The sequence below is a fragment of the Aspergillus pseudonomiae genome (genome assembly GCF_009193645.1).
Source record: "Aspergillus pseudonomiae strain CBS 119388 unplaced genomic scaffold BDV37scaffold_15, whole genome shotgun sequence".
In the NCBI taxonomy this organism is placed as follows: domain Eukaryota; kingdom Fungi; phylum Ascomycota; class Eurotiomycetes; order Eurotiales; family Aspergillaceae; genus Aspergillus; species Aspergillus pseudonomiae.
Window position 1 is genome coordinate 171,599 of NW_022476007.1, and position 16,168 is coordinate 187,766.

Consider the following 16,168-nt stretch of genomic DNA (forward strand, 5'->3'; position numbering starts at 1 on the left):
GCGTTTTCTGGTCGGTCGCTTTCCTGGCGGTCGGGCAAAACCGGAAGTGTTTGGATAAGGTCGGGCCCACCCGGAAGGGATGACATGGAGAGATCACAGCCAAGTCTATACATACATACATACATACATCCGTACACCTCTCTATATTCTTGGGTTCTGACTAGTGTTTCCACGTTGTATTCTATTAATGGTGAGTTTCTGTGTTTGCCCATAGTACAGACTACTCCATTATCTACGAGGCAGCCTTCCAGCACAAAAGTGACATCCTCGGTAGGGTTATGCCTCTCAGGCCCAAGAAATGATGTTTGATGATCTTATGAAATGCTCAAACACCCCGTCGAGCAACAGTTCGGTGGCTTCACAAGGGGTTTGGTCTACGGAACAGCGAATACAGGTCTGGTGCAGTGTGACTGTGTCATTGGATAAACTAAACAATTTTATTCTTGATAATCAACAGGGCCCATTTGAGACGCGAGGAAAGCTCAAGGCCCATTCCGTAGCCACACGATGTACCCCAAAAGGCTTACATCCTAGACATTAACCGGCTCTGCTTGCGGTCGTTTGAACCGGAACATTTGAATCATTTCGGCCCAGAACCCTGGCGCAGGACTGGTGAAGGTAGCTTCGTAGGAGTCCACTATCGGTCGGTCCCAAACCAAGTCGACTTCCTGCGGCTTGAGGATCTTCGTCCGGTGAGCGAACTTCCATCCAAAATACAATATGGGGGCGATGATCTGCATGGTGTAATTCTGGAAGAAAGTCTCCACATTCCACGGCGCGAATGCGGTATACCCGTAGAAGAGTAAGACCAGGACCATGCACACCGCACCGAGGTAGGAGCAGTACGGCTGGAAATAGCCGTAGTATGGAAATTGTTGTCGGTCGATGCCCTGCGCTTTGCATGCCCGATGGAACTGGATGTACGTGATACAGATGACCAGATAGTCAATGAGTGCACCGGCCGTAACCAAGTTGACTAACCACGTCAAGACTTGGGACGAGTTGTCGGAGAGCTGTAGGAAAGACAGGAACGGAAAACACATGACGACGCCAAACGCATAGAGAGGGACTCCGTTCTTCGTCTTGCTCAGGATTTTCGGTGCCCGACCGTCGAGGGCCAAGCCGTAGAGGGATCGAGTGGCGCAGTAGGTGAGGGTGTTGCCCGCCGAGAAGACGGACGTTATGAGCAGGGCATTGACGATGTCAGGCAGGATGCGGATCTTCATATTCGACATTGCAATGACATAGGGAGACGCACCACCTCCTTTCTCATTGCTCTCCCCGGCAAGAATGGCTTGCAGAGTTGGGTCATTCCACGGAATGACGATGCCGACACACAGGGCACCTAGGGCAAAGAATAAGACAAACCGCCAGTAAATGGTTTTAAAGGCAGCCTTGACAAAGATCCGGGGCCGTCTAGACTCGGCAGCGGCCATCGCGATATATTCGGGTCCCACAATGCAGAAAGCAGCAGACCAGATGGCAGCCAGGAAACCCTCAAACCGACCCAGGCTATCGGTCGTGCGATGCGTGGCAAAGGGGCCGGGATCGTTCCAATAGCGAAACCCGTATGCATCGTGAGCTGGGTTACCGCCAACCATGGTAATGAAGGTGAAGAAAAAGAGCATGAAGATCAGGATGACCTTCCCCGAGGAGAGCCAGAACTCAGCCTCCCCGTACGCCGCGACGGCGAGAGCATTGATCGCACTATTGAATGTTCAGCTTGGGTTCTCAATGGGACTAACCACTGTCTAATCTTCACAAATAGGATTTATCTTGGCAGAGTACGTTACAATGTCGCTTTGGGAAAATGTGGAAAGGCCGGGCAGGAAAGGGATCGTTGCTCTGGGGTCATACGCAAAAAGAACGATACATGCCACACACACTGCGGCGACGGGGATATCGTCTCTCCAGTAGCCAAGGATCAGGTTGATGGCGGTGATCTCGAAGGGGATCATGAGAGCTTCGTAGAGAAAAAAATTCCAGCCGACCATGAAACCGAGGGCGTCGTCCACCCACTTGCCCGCGATACGGATGAACCCACCGGACACCGGATGCAGGACAATCATTTCCGAGAGACAATTGTTGATACAAGCGAGCACCCCACAGTACAGGACGTATGCAATCAGCAGACTGGCCGGGCCCCCTGCGGCGAGGCCATTGCCGATAGTGACGAACAGTGCCGTCCCAATGGAGCCTCCAATGGCGATCAGTTGAACATGTCGGTTCTCGAGTCGCCGTTGCAGACCCTCCGCACTATTGATTTGGCCTTCTTGGACATTGGCCTCGACCAGCTGTGGATCCTCCTTCATCTTCAAGTCAGGCTCCATAATGTACACAGGTTGTCGCACTGGGCAGGGGCAGATCGGGTAGAAGACGGCTTAGTAGTACAGCGATAGGCTGCATATCAAAGATTTGAATCTGTTTTCTAGGAGGACAGTTTGTCAGAACCTGGGGATTATATACTCTTGGTCTGGTCTCCCCTTATGCTCTCTATCGCTCCATAGTTCTTAATCTCGGGAAGCCTCCCGGGACGTCATGACCGCAGATCTATCTCTATACTTCTCAGGCTTCAATCAATTGCCTCCGGGCCAGATTGCGCTAAATCTAAATCCCTTGGCACTGCTCCCCCGCAACTCTAATGACCAACACTTCCCCGCTTGATACGTTGAGCAACCAGACGCATGGCCAATGTTAGGGCTACGGTGTGGAGATATACACCGTTGACCCCGCGTTGGAATCACTGCGCCACTTCATGATTGACCGGTCCTTATCTTCTTCGACGCTTTCCAACCCACTTGTTGTTCGCCTTCACACTAATTCGTCCCAAATGGGAAACAGAAATGAGAGCACATTCACACGGCCCATGGTTGTCCCGGGGAATGCCTTCCTCGGTGTGTAGAGAAGGGTTTGGAACGAGAATGACCAACAATCCAATCATTGATTCATACGTTGAGCCCATTACAATTCTCAACGTCTCCGGTGGGATCGTACACTGCTATGGTTTCGGGGATAGTGTCTGACCTTCGCAAGGTCTTTCCACAATGTGCCTCTCTCGGAGCTAGGAACCTCATTTCTCTCTGTCGCTGATCTGTCCACCACGCGACTATGTCTACAGACGAAGCCGAAGATACCACGACCCGCACCGGAGCTTGCATTTGCAAAGGAGTAGGGTTCACCGTCACAGGTCCTCCCGAGGATGTATTCTGTTGCTATTGCAGTGACTGCGCGATTGGAGCTGGGGGACCCTGTCAGATTGTGAGTCACGGATATGGCTGTTACATCTTTTGATCGATCGCAACCTCCAGCCTGCTGTTGCGTACCCTAAGCTGACGGCTCCAGACGGCCAGCTACGCTTCATCCAGCGTCACTATTCGCGATCCGGACGCTCTCCTTACCTGCTACACGATCACGAAGGGTACTGTCAGCGGCCGTGCGAAAGAAAAGCATTTCTGCAAACGATGTGGATGCACAGTTTTCACAGTTCCTTTCAGCCTTGGACGCCAGTACATCGTCATACGACCAGTGCTCATTGAAAACGGGTAAGAAGGAAAGCCTTGTCTGCGATCAATGCATTAATGACCTTCGCACAGCCTCGAAATCTACAAACCCGGACTTGAATGCTTCGTAAAGCGACGTCCTAGCTACTTTTCCGGGTGCCAATCAGCCAAGGAATACGACATAATGCCAACCGATGCTAAGAGCTCGGGCACGCAAGACTAATGTATGGTAGGATCATTCTTTTTCCTCTGTCATTGGATACAGAACTGATATCTTATATCTTGCAAGTGTATGCTCACGGAATCTACCTGAGTGCTTGAACGGTGCGAATTCTCAATGAACCCGAAGCCTAGTGCTGAATGATATTTCAAATGAGCAAGACATACAAAGGTACAGATAAAAGTCCAGTATTCACAGAGAGCACCCAAAGGCCTGAGGCCGTAATCCACCACCAGCATGTCACCGGACTCCTTACACTGTCGCTCTTACATCCTCTACCTCCTCCACTTGTTTGATATCCTTTCCATCAGCATGCGTCGCCTCTCCAGAATATGGTACCTCGTTCCATGTATCGCTAGTGCATGGAATGGGGAAAGCCTTTGCCAAGGCCCAGTATATAGCGGCAGCCACCAAGAAGCCGGACAAATAATTGATGTTGTAGATGTATTCCGCCGCCACCGGTACATCCGCACCAACGGCGCCAGCAAAGCCAACAACATTGATTAGTATGCCACATATGTAAGCCGTATAGCCCCTCCAGGAAACACCCCACGTGCCATAGTACGGGCCGTTCTTTTCGGCACTATATAGAGCCGGGATTTCCAGGTAGCCTCGACGGACCAAATAGTAGTCGCTGACCATGACCCCGGCGATCGAAGATAGAAATACCGAATAGGATGACAGATAGACCGTGAATTTTGCGGAAGATGCCACCAAGTTCCACTATGAGGTCTGTCAATAATTGTAGTGTAGTACCCAGGGAGAGGCGAATGGGATGTCAGATGATTCAATCGGTCATGAGAGATGGGGAGGATGCTTACCGGGCACATAGCCAGACCAATAGCTGCACACACGTACGCTCCTCGGCGAATGGTGCAAAATCTAGGGAGCAAGGCCGAGAGATTTGTTCCAGCGGATACAGAGTTGGCCGCAATATTGGTTCCTAGCTGAGCCAACGCAAAGCCAGCGGCGATCACAAACACCCCGAACCGTTCCGCCGAACTGGCGTCTTGCAAGAACATTCCTAGCAAAGTGAGAGGATTCCAAACCGCCTCGCCGAAGATCACCGATGAAGATGAAGTTACCACGATTCCGATAAACGACGTGACGGCAAAGCCCACTGGGATCGTGATCAACTGTGGCCATATCGCATCTTTTGGATGGCGTGCGTATCGGCTAAAGTCAGGGTTATTGATGATCAAAGCGGCGAAATTGGCAATGCAGTTCATAATGCTTTTCACCACAGCCCATGCTAAGTCGCTTCCTTGCGCAGTATTGGGCTGATGGATGATAGGACCCAATCCATGAGCGCGAACAATCGCCCAGATGAAGAAAGCAATTGCGCAGGCAGGTGAAAAGTATGCTTTCGCCGTGAAGAGGTGCCGGATCTTATAAATAGGAAACCATAGGGCGGGGAGTGACCCCAGCCAGAACAAAAAGAAGCTGGTGAACTCCATGGTGGTGACGCCTGAACTGGCTGGGATGTTATTGGGGATATTCACGTAGCTGGGCCAAATGGCCTGGATCATCAGAGTCACACATTGCCCTGACACAGAATTAGTCCTCCTCTAGCAAAGGAAGGTGGTGGCATAATATACCTCCAAGATAAGTCTGTTGGGCCGAGTGGGTTAGAGGAGTACTAGTACTTTGGTGATTTGCAAATAAGCACATACCTGAACGCCATACCAAATGACAGCCATTGCCGCGCGATTGATAATCGGCCAGAACGAACCCCATATGCCAAAGGATGCTCGGTTGGCCACTGCGAACGGAATGTAATAGATGGTTGCAATGCGGCCCATGGCTACGACAAAGATACCTGATATTGTATAGCCGGCCCAGACGCAGAGCCAGGACTGCCACCAGGAGAGTCCATCCACAATCATGGACGAGGTAATCATCCATGTATTCTAGTAAATTCCAGAGTGATTTAGGAATAATGCACTAGGGTCAAGATTGGGCTGGTTTTGGGGTAGCAACATACGACATTCAGCGAATCCGCAATCCAGAAGGCTACAAAGTTCAGCCATCTCCATTGGCGACGCTCCGGCTCGACTGGACGCGATCATCTTGATGTATCAGTGCTCAATTGACGAAACATCTGTGCACTCCATGAAAACACGTATCGGAATCCATGGATTGTGCTCACCTGGCTTTAGATCTTCATTCGTTAACATTAACTCCGCCGTCGTCAGACCAGGTTCTGTCGGCACCTGTAGGGCCTTGATGGACCTCTTGAGTAATGACATTGTTGGATTTCATAGAACGTTGCCAAGCAGAGAGAAGAACAAGCAACGTTGTATGATGCGAGCTGCCGACCATGAGACTTGGGGGTGTCTGGTTAATATATACCCCGCATTATAGGCAGACAAAGATCAACATCTATACAGTTAGCTTCTCCCCGCAGACGGCCGACTCCGTAGTGGAAGCTAAATCAAACGCCTTAGAAGCCGAGGTGACTACAGTAAAGTCAATCAGGGACCACTCAAACAAGACACAGACCGCCATTGAGGGGGGTTTGCAGTGCGAGGCGAAGAAGGTCGAGTCCCTTTTCAACCCCAGTGTCGATCTCCCCACAGTGGTTTTGTGATCAGCGTTGGGGTTTGATCTGAGGTGACCAATAGAAGCAAGAACATGCTTCCAGAAGAGGGAGAACCCGCATATCAAGGTTTCGTTTCAACCGCTTCTCCTCATCCTTAGCGATGGCGGCATCAACAGGGTAGATTTGAATTGCTTCTAAATCTAATCCAGAATGCTCTTGGACCTTGGCTAATAGCCGCAGTCGTCAAGGATCTAAGGACATTCTATGTTGGTTCCACGTGTCGCAGATCCTCAATATGCACCAGGTCTGGCACCTCATCGTGTTTGGAATCCACGGTGTGCGGGTATCTTGTTCATGCAAACCTCCAGTAAGTGAATCAGCAAGCATCAAAAGGGAGACCTGGATCCCCAGAACCCTGTGAGAGACGTGCACCATCAATATACTAGGTATTCAGCTCACTAAACAGGGCGATCAGTTCCGGATTGGGATAATGAAGAAACGGCAGGTAGCAAGCGATGAGGGGATTAATTGTAACAAGACTGGCTCTAGCACACCAGCCTCCTGGAATTCGACTTTCTAGCCATCGGGATTTGCAGGGAGCTGGAGATGATCTCATCCGGCACCTTTACATTAGGGCCGATCTTTCTCTGCTTCGCACGTGTCTTTCACCAACTCGTGTCGGCGTACTTCATAGGGTGCCTGCCCTTGGTATCCCCTTTTTCTAATGCTCGGGGGCAACCATAGATGCATCGAAGCTTGCAACCATGTCATGGTTCCGGCGTTCTTCGTAGTTGCTCCCACAACTGACAATGGATTTGAATCTTTATGTCCCGATTTCGATCTCCACTTTTGATGAGATGATTCTCCGGCGATTACTGAAAATGGCAATTCCGTCAGCTCTCCGAAGGTTGTTTGCACTGTTTGATTGTGTGAGAGTAAAACGAAATCCATTCCCAAATCTCTAAAAAAATATCACAGTTAAGTTGACATTAATCCGTCCTGGAAAGACTGGCGTACCCCAGCAATGTTATGTAGAATACTAGAAGAAGGTTGAAGGAGCAATCGCCCAGAGGAACAGTGGTAGTGACTGTGCCAACATGGACCCAAATATATATACGTATATTTTTGCGCTTTCTCCCCTATTCCCCATGCATATAGCAGTGGATAAGATACCCACCCCGCACGAATATAGCTAGAAGCAAAACCAAGATTTCGATCCTACTATAGTACGGTCAATGCTATATCAACTGGTAGTTGTGGCTATCTACGCTGGTTCAAGACCTTCCGCTGGCCAACATTCTCTCAAATCTCTTAGGATTCCGGACATTGTCCGCCGTGGCAAACTCTCGGAGATATTACTAACTGATGTCAAAATTCGCTAGGATCGTTACGGTTAGGTCAAGAAGAGACTAGTCAAGGGCGGCGGACTCCGTAATATCAACCAGATTCGACTTGTCCAGTGGATTTCCAATGCTTTGCTGGCACCAGCCCCAAAGCTAAACCCAATCCAGAGCTAACCGTGGTGCAAACCCGTCAAACCGCCGCGGGAAAATTGGGACGGCGAAGTCTATTCAACATTCGATTCTTTTTTCTCTCTAGCATGGCGACAAAAGTCCAGAAGCGAGGCCACGCTAAGGGTTAGTTCGAGCGGCCATACCAGCCTCGAACCACTACCTAGGCTCGTACTATTTCCTCCCTTCATGTCACACGGACCTGAATGGCGAGATAGGAGAAATGCAACCCAAAAAAGAAGAGCCACTAGCCCACTTGAGAGTAGTTCGTCCATGCTGTCCAGCACGGGGCAAGTCTAGTCCTAGATAAGGAAAAGAAGACTACTGTAGCGCGCGAGCTAAAGCTTCATCGAGACTACTAGACCCTGCGGGATTGAAACCCTGCCAATCACCATGAGGCTCCTGCAAGTTTTCAATGGGATACTACCATACGACATGAAGCAATTTTAACATCGCTTGGCGAGGTCATGAGGCTCGAGTTGGGCTCTGGCCAGGGATTGTTTGAGTAGTATTAAAGCCATGGGTGCTACCATGACTGCGTCCCAGAGAGGGACGGAGATTTTTGCGCGACCATTGCCGGCGGCCATCCAAGATGGCGCCCTCACACTCGTTTATGTTGTTTTTGTCGGTCGTTTCTACCCACCTGTGTTCATTCGTTTTTGCCGTCCCGTGGGTTGTCACAGATTACTACGAGCAGGCTGTCGTCACTGAAGACTACTACTACACCAGCAGGGTCATCACTACGATCCAGCAAATTTCCCCGACTGCCACTTCCCTGCCCGAGGCAGCATCGACCATCACCTCCATCGGGACCGGATACTACGGAGAAGATGCAACCGTCATCCAGAAGCTCTATCCCACCGGCGTAGGGAAGCCTGCCTATGATTACGATTATCCCTCCTACTACGACAATGATTACCATTACACCATCTTCAAGGTGTACTTGACCTACTCAGCTCCAACAGGCTGCGCAACTCAATGGACACAGACCACTGCTGTCCCAGTAAATCCGCCCCGTGTGTTGGAGGACTTGCTGCCTCGGACTGCCATGGAGACTTCAGTTTCGGTCGACTCCAGCCAACCCTTCCAGCCGACCACTTACACTTATGATGTGGTCTATGTCGACCCAACTCAGGTCCCTAGTAGTACTCTGGCGTCACTCAGTTACTACAACCGACCCACCTCCCTCTACACTGGTGCACAGTGCTATTATACGAGTACAGACAGTCCCTCCTACAACGGCGGTTACTACGGCTACGACGACGACTACAACTGGTTCCTCGATGACTACTGGATGGGTATCTCACCGTTGGCCCTTACCCTGATTCTCACCCTAGGCTGGATTGGCCTGTTTCTGATCCTAGGATTTATCGAGGCCTTCGTTCGGTTCCGCCGCCTGATGACTGGCTGGCAAACCCGGCGCGGTCTGCCCGTCTGCTGGTCTCTCACTGTCATCCCAATTAGCCTTCTCCTTCTTTGTTTCTTCCGTAAGGGCTATCGCGCCCGCTCACAGGCTGACTCGGAGATTCTGAAGAAGAGATGGGCTGCCATGGGTTTCTGGACCAAGCTGCGCCTATTCTTCGTATGGGGATTTCGGTTCAAATACCCACCGATGCTGGGCCCGGCGCCAGCACGCGTGAAGACAAGCAAACAGCCGGGCAAGAACCCCGGGCCCCGTCTCCTGACCCCAAGTCCATCGCAGAGCGTGGCACCGGGCTCGCGTCAGGGATCCACCGCTGCACGTAGTACTCCGGATCTTGAAATGGCGGAAGTATCTCCGGAACCTTCGCAGCATCTATCTCAGCCCGCTGCTCTGCCGTCGACCGCATCCGGGGCGCTTCCACCTCATCAGGATGACCAGATTGGTCACGCGCATTGAGCGACATGTTGGTGTTGTGATGGGATTGTTGGCTAGCTACCACATCAGGGTGGAACGCAAAGCGGATTTGGCACGGCGACAACTCGAGGTCGCAGTGGCCACCTGTCATTCCTTTCTGCATGTCATATAATTCTTCTATACGGGGCCGTCTGACTATGTACCACCTATTACTCACTCTGCTCGCCTCCCATTGTGCCTTTTAGCGATAGACCTTCGTTGGGCCGTACATAATGTCTTAATGTCTATATTAAATTAATCTCAAGTAGCATATACCACACTCTCATTGCCACATTCAACATATCAGTAGCAACAGTGGACATAGTTACCGGGGAACCAGACGGAACAGGTCCCCAATCACAGGAATATCCGTATCAGCAACGCAGGGTCAAACTCTGGTATTGAGGACTGTTTCTTCATCGAGAAAACAAAACACAGGAGCAAGGTACAAATGTATATTGAGTGTATAAAAAAGAAAATACCCTACCCTTTCAACAAGGGCAAATAGTGAACACATAAGTTGATAAGTCAGGGTTGAACCCCAAAGCCACACAACCCTCAACAGGAAGAGAGCAAACAAATATTCACATAAGTATGCCTTTGTTTCTCTCTATCTCCTCATAACACTCTGCTCCGTAGACTCACCATCTGTCTTTGTTCTGTGCTAGTCCCAATCCATGCATCGGTGTCTCACATCAACTGTAATACCGGAGCCAGAGTCAAGTACCTGCATTTAAACATGCTACACGGCAATCGGCTACCCTTTATCCAGGAACCCATAGACAGAAAGCTCGTATCTGGATGGCCTGGACGAATACGTCTCACGTGATTGATTCCAGGAGGATAACACTGACATGCCCTCACACTCCAGAGGTGAGGATGGTAGGCTAATCTTCCTCAAAGCACTGTACATCCGTCCCGACATTGCCGTTATGTGACTCTCCATCGTCGAGGAGACAAGCGTCAAAAGGAGACGTATCTGCGTCGACGTTGTGAAGTAGGCTTAAATACCATGTATCGTTGAGAGATGTACTCCCTTGTTGACCGTTCAGCCGGTGTTGTTCCTTCTGCACGCTCTCTGCAGCAGGCACGGTTATTGGGCTCTTGGGGGACGTTATTGCCCACGGAAGCTTTGGCAGGCCCAGAACCAAGTACGTTGTGTCTCTGATTATCGGCGGAAGCGATTCATTTCGCGGAAGACGGCCGGTGGCCAGACTCGAGTCAATACACGTTGAAATCAAGAGATATGCACGAGGATACTTCAGGAACACTTCGGCCCAGCCTCTTATTCTCAGTCTTTTAAACGCAGGCGATAACAGTTTATTACGCCCCTTGCTCTCTGAATCAGTATCTTCGAGGTAGTTTTGGCGTTCGATCAGTGATAAACCATCCTGCGGCATGTTGCTTTCTAGAAGCAGGTTTTTAGTAATGGCATATGCTAGGTGCAGAATCTGATTTGTGCCTTGCGAGAATAGCTCTGTGACATCGTACACCCTTCGTGACTGGTCAATAACCTCAGAGCACTTAGCAAGAGAACGTTTTCGTTCGACCATGTCCGAATACGACAAAGAGAGCTTGACATCTATCGCAGCGAGGACCATTGGAGTACCGCAATAAGCAAGTCTTGAGGCTTGGTCAGTAAGAGTAAACAAGGAAAGCAAAACAGAACAAAACAAAAAAAAAAAAAAAAAAACCCAGTGTGAGCGCCAGTCTAGCCTCAATTTGGATGTTGAAATAGGCAACTAGGGACTGAGGGTGTATTGCCAAGGGCGAGGGAAAATTTGTCAGAACTTACACACTCAATGGGATATGCTCTGTTAGGTTCCTTGCACTAAAATAACCAAGCTTTTGCGTGATCTGATATACAGATTCTTTCAAGTCCTTCGCTAAAGGTAATAGGATCGATGTTGAGTGGTCTTGAATCATATCACGATGACTTTCCACAAGAAGTGTCTCATAATGGCCCAGGACCATGCGAGCGGTACTATAAATTTCATGAGCGAGAATATAATCGTATACTCGCAGGGTCAGAACTCACTGGTAGTGCATGGCAGTTAGATTGATCATAATTCCAACACTCTCCGGCTCGGCAATGCCAGTATCATGCAGGGGAGAGTAAATCGTTTCTTCCCATTGAGTGAGCTCCGCTCGCACCTCTCTGATCTTTGTGAGATATAAATCAAGTTCATGAAGGGATAGACGCGGAGCATCTCCGTCCGAAGCTGAGAAGGAGATAGTTATCACATCCGTTAAAATCACGGCCAGCCGGCATTGGGCTTGGAACACTTTCAGCAACAGGCGCTTGACATTTGGCTCATAAAATGGGGACATGATGATTTCGTTGGCCATCTCTTCCTCGTGTAGGTAGTCAATGTTCATGTTGAAATTCGCGGACGTGAACTGAGGGCGACGGTGACGGCCAAGCCATAGGAAGCGATCGCGGACAAAAATAGACCACCACAGCCGTTTCTTGACACTTATGTTGGGTTCCTGGACCGAAAGATGGAGATCGAGGCCTGTAGCGATTGCATTGTGAATTGCGCACATATTCCAGGTCATCGTTGCCTCGGGGTCTTCGGCTGTGGTATGGAATGTCAGCAGCAGGGCGCCTTGTGCTCGTGCTAAGGGGTTGCTCTCGGAGTTAGTATCATACAGCATCTACTTGACCGGGTGCACATTAGCAGACCGATTATCGTTTTTTCAGCATGAGCGAAGATCCAGAAGAACACATACCTTGGCGCGCTGATAAAACGCTCTTCTTGCTTCGCATGTATCGTTGAAGCCACATTGCTGGATGATCTCGACGGGCACAAACTGCACCATCCAGTCCATGGTTAATCTGAGGTCGAATGGCCGCATGATAGGAGAAGGATACATACCGCACAACTCGAAAGCAGCATGGCCTGGAATAGGAAGAGGGAAATTTTAGGCGCGTACTCGGCGTCTTCCAGTTGGAGATACGTGTTCCAAAACTCTACTTCATCCAGAATGGGAACGGAAGGATGCACGAGCAGGAAGTATTTCATGATGAAGACATCCAATGCAGCTTTGGGGGGCATGTCCAGACAGCCACCTGTGACCAGAATATGTACAACGCTCATCGGAAGGGGAGAGAGGGCATTGAGGTCTAGGAATTGTTGCCCAGAAAAGCTAGGGCCGACACTGTCCAGCCTCATCCGAGGAGAGATAACAGGCTGGGGATCTAATATCTGGCTCGAAGCATCAGACTCAGTTTCAAATATCGTTTCGGTATGATTGGGCGAGTCCAACAATTCGGGGAACCCGGAGGCTGGCGGCAGTGTGGAGGGCTGAGGAGTGGTCTCGCTGGGCTTCTCGCTGGCATTGACGGTGTTTTGTTCGTCTCCAATTGGCTTCGCCGACTTCTGGGCAGTGCTTCGACGCTGGCTCTGTTTCAGACTCTTGAATCGTGCTGTAGCATTCGGACGCAGAGTACAGTCCGTTCTGCCATCGAGCACGCAGTTTGTGCAAGGGTAGCCGAGAATCGATGCATCGCAGCGCACCTTGCGTCCATGGCACCGGTAGCAGGCCGCCGCCGCCCGTCGGATGCGCTTTTCCACTGGCCGAGGGCCTTTAGTCTGGTACATGGTGCCCCAGGAAGCTAGTGGGACCAATCAGTGTAAAAAAGTCTGACTATGTAATATCTCGATCTCCAGCGATCATGGAACAGAAGGAATACGTAGAATGTATAGTAGCGGTGGGAACTCCAGGTCTCTAGTGCCTTCAAACGGCTGTGTAGCCTTTAGATATCAATGCCATCCTGAAAACTTGCGACTCTCACTATGAACCGCCATAGCTGACTCCCGCATGACACGCAACTCTCTTCCCCAGAATATGCAGTCTCGAGGAACTCCAAACTGGTCACACCCCGTTCAACATGCGTCTGATCCTGAGCGAATTAGAGCCCAATGCAGCCTCACGGGCCGCGGTATGCTGTCTTCCCCCGCGGGGAAATCTTATTTCGCAAAGGATGGCCATGATCGACTTGCGGGGTATCCCTCGGACCATTCTGCCCATCAGGTGAATCGGATTACAGTCATTTTGCTAGTGTCGTGTGAAGGTTAATTGGTGTTGTGTGTTAGTACACCTATTGACCACATCTATTGGGGGATAGGCGATTAGAGCGGGTAGAGGGGCGATATATTGTCTATCCTTACATCTGGCTCCTTAAACGGATAGCCGATTATTATTAATTTTGTCCCAAGTATAGTTCCAGTTCTCAAGGAAGAACTCGCGTCTTGTTCCTCACTTCCCCTCCCCATGAAAAGAGTCTAATACCATATTATGGGAAAAGTGAAATCGGATATTATGGGTATACCCCATGCCAGAGAGGAGCTGGATCTCGACCTCGAAGCCGCCGATGTTCCTGGCAGGCTCGGTTGGAATGAGCAATCATATGCATGGCCACAACTCAGGAGTCATCTGGAGCGAGTCCTGTGCTGGACCCTTTCGTGGATTGTCTTTCTGGCTGTCGTCTACTTGTATCGTGGGTCATTCTATGCCAAATAGATTGAACTAAGCTAACTCATGACAGTGGCTTCCTGAGGGTTGATGTTGGCTGCTGCTTTTCAAGGATGTGATTCTTATTCTCGATGTTTAGCTAGGCTCATCGTTATCGGGAGTTTAGCATACTGTGTCCATGGCTATTTAAAACTCTTAAACCAAGGTTCATGTATATATAGCAGTCTTCCGGGAAGGTTAATTCGACCCAGTGGGATATTCCATATGTTTATAATCATCCAAAATGCCACCACGAAGCTATTGAATGTGAGTTAACTTGCAGTCGATTCACGTTCCAGTCTGGTCAAATACGCATAAATACATAAGATACCGAACAATCCATCTGGTTCATGACTATGCATGGGAATAATAGAGAGCGACTCAATACACTGGCAGAGTTGAACGAGAGAGTCAATAAAGTTAACGAAGGGTTATAGTAACACACTGCAGACTGAAGCAATAATCATCAGACGTAACAAAAGTAATCGTAATGCATTAGGCCATCCTCCTCAACCGACGACGCATGTCCCTCATGTAGTATTTCATGGGAATGGTCCGGATAAAGCGCGGGATAATCGGGTAGGCGACCTTGGCTCCTAGGATCACGGATTTATAGATTGAACGCCGCAAACGACCATCGCTCATACCATACTCCACGCGCAGACGCTGGGGCAGCATCTGAGCTGTCATCAATCGCACGAAGGGCAGGCCCATACGCAGTGGGAGGAACAACTCCTTGTTGTACAGCAGGTCCTGGGCGATGTTGCGGGCGTGATCGGTAACTTCTAGGTTGGCCACCGTCTTGTCCCAGTAGCGCCAAAAGGCCTTCTGGTCCTTGGGCCAGATCTCGAGCGGCACACGCAGTGACCGCGCCAGGACGGAGTATTCTCGATAGATCAGATCAGCCTTGCGAGGCTCCATGGCGCCGTAGACTTCCTCGTACATGAAGATGCCGCTGGCATACAAGGTGGCTGCAACCCACATCTGAAGCTCCGGGTCATCCGCCGAATATCCTGGCCCATTGACCTCGGCGTGGGCACGATTGACCAGGGAGATAATCGCGCGCTTTTCATCCTTCGTGCCGAACGCCATGCAGTAGACGAAGGTCAACGTGGTCCGCAGACGGTGTAGTGGGCGGTACGCAAAGCTGCTGTGATTGTCGACGCCCTTGGCAACACCAGGCATGGCAACTTGCAGGAGGATGGCTGCAGCCCCGGTGGCGAGCAACACCCCTTCTCGTACGATCTTCTGCACATTCTCTGTACCTTGGAGTGAGTCGAGCAAACTGTCATCCGGTACCATGCTCAGAGTGTGCTTTTCCGAGATACTCGATTGCCATGGCTCCGGGGTGTCATCTCGCTTGGACTCGTCCGAGTCAGACGTGGTCACTGATGGTTTCGCCTTTTGTTCCATTGTGAAACTCTTTGGGGATGTATATAAGACGTGCCAGTAGAACCTTGTCCCACAGAATATCACTCCATCCTTCGAGTAAAAAGATCGCGCCGTGGCTTTCGTATATATAACCTGCTATCTTACATACTGGGCTATGGACAGACTCCACAACTACCACTGCACAAATTTAATTCCACGGCCGCAGTTGGCAGTCCGAGGTGGTGTAGATCTTCCGTGGGGCAGGACGGATAAATTCACCAAGCTTAATTAAATTAAATTGTCGCTGGAAGGTTTCTGTTCCGCGGCAAACGGTCCGAGGAGCAGGAATGCACAGCCTCCAATATACCTTGAACGAAACGAAAATATGAATATCGACAGGGTAAATGGACAAGATCTAAAAAATATAATTGATAGGAACGAATAGAGTGCCAAAATTTAAAACTCAAGCTCGAAGATGCCAACCTAGGTAACACCATCACGAGGCATGAATTCAACCCCCACCTTTTTGGTGGCCAGGATAATCCAAGGTAAGGCGTTCCTAAGAATTGTTATACTTGTTACTAGTGCGAATTGACCGCCTCCTAAGGTGTGGGGATGGACAGAGCCTGA

At 50.1% G+C, this 16,168-nt stretch overlaps 7 protein-coding genes across 7 annotated transcripts; 2 read left to right on the forward strand and 5 right to left on the reverse strand.

The window, feature by feature from the left end:
- Positions 1–9: 9 nt before the first annotated feature.
- On the reverse strand, positions 10–2,386 carry BDV37DRAFT_291819 (amino acid permease/ SLC12A domain-containing protein). The gene is made up of 2 exons (XM_032089038.1): positions 1,858–2,386; positions 10–1,707 (listed from the first exon to the last, which is right to left on the reverse strand). The coding sequence occupies exons 1-2, from the start codon at positions 2,328–2,330 to the stop codon at positions 531–533; spliced, it is 1,650 nt and encodes a 549-aa protein (XP_031943990.1). The 5' UTR covers positions 2,331–2,386; the 3' UTR covers positions 10–530.
- A 722-nt stretch (positions 2,387–3,108) lies between these two features.
- On the forward strand, positions 3,109–3,723 carry BDV37DRAFT_280632 (GFA family protein; the record flags this gene model as incomplete). Its single annotated transcript, XM_032086622.1, has 3 exons — positions 3,109–3,258; positions 3,343–3,542; positions 3,594–3,723. 3 exons carry the CDS (start codon positions 3,109–3,111, stop codon positions 3,721–3,723), a joined length of 480 nt encoding a protein of 159 aa, XP_031943991.1.
- A 249-nt stretch (positions 3,724–3,972) lies between these two features.
- Positions 3,973–5,969, reverse strand: BDV37DRAFT_269715 (nucleobase cation symporter-1 family protein; the record flags this gene model as incomplete). Its single annotated transcript, XM_032084409.1, has 5 exons — positions 3,973–4,443; positions 4,542–5,288; positions 5,394–5,630; positions 5,705–5,775; positions 5,870–5,969. The coding sequence occupies 5 exons, from the start codon at positions 5,967–5,969 to the stop codon at positions 3,973–3,975; spliced, it is 1,626 nt and encodes a 541-aa protein (XP_031943992.1).
- A 2,297-nt stretch (positions 5,970–8,266) lies between these two features.
- Positions 8,267–10,164, forward strand: BDV37DRAFT_51942 (uncharacterized protein). Its single transcript, XM_032090812.1, has one exon. It carries the CDS (start codon positions 8,366–8,368, stop codon positions 9,650–9,652), a length of 1,287 nt encoding a protein of 428 aa, XP_031943993.1. The 5' UTR covers positions 8,267–8,365; the 3' UTR covers positions 9,653–10,164.
- Positions 10,165–11,308: 1,144 nt separating this feature from the next.
- On the reverse strand, positions 11,309–11,801 carry BDV37DRAFT_242384 (uncharacterized protein). The gene has a single exon (XM_032081311.1). The coding sequence runs from the start codon at positions 11,621–11,623 to the stop codon at positions 11,441–11,443; it is 183 nt and encodes a 60-aa protein (XP_031943994.1). The 5' UTR covers positions 11,624–11,801; the 3' UTR covers positions 11,309–11,440.
- On the reverse strand, positions 11,684–13,254 carry BDV37DRAFT_269717 (Zn(II)2Cys6 transcription factor; the record flags this gene model as incomplete). Its single annotated transcript, XM_032084410.1, has 2 exons — positions 11,684–12,307; positions 12,529–13,254. 2 exons carry the CDS (start codon positions 13,252–13,254, stop codon positions 11,684–11,686), a joined length of 1,350 nt encoding a protein of 449 aa, XP_031943995.1.
- Positions 13,255–14,662: 1,408 nt separating this feature from the next.
- Positions 14,663–15,580, reverse strand: BDV37DRAFT_269718 (oxygenase MpaB family protein; the record flags this gene model as incomplete). Its single annotated transcript, XM_032084411.1, has 1 exon — positions 14,663–15,580. The coding sequence occupies one exon, from the start codon at positions 15,578–15,580 to the stop codon at positions 14,663–14,665; it is 918 nt and encodes a 305-aa protein (XP_031943996.1).
- Between the last annotated feature and the right edge of the window lie 588 nt (positions 15,581–16,168).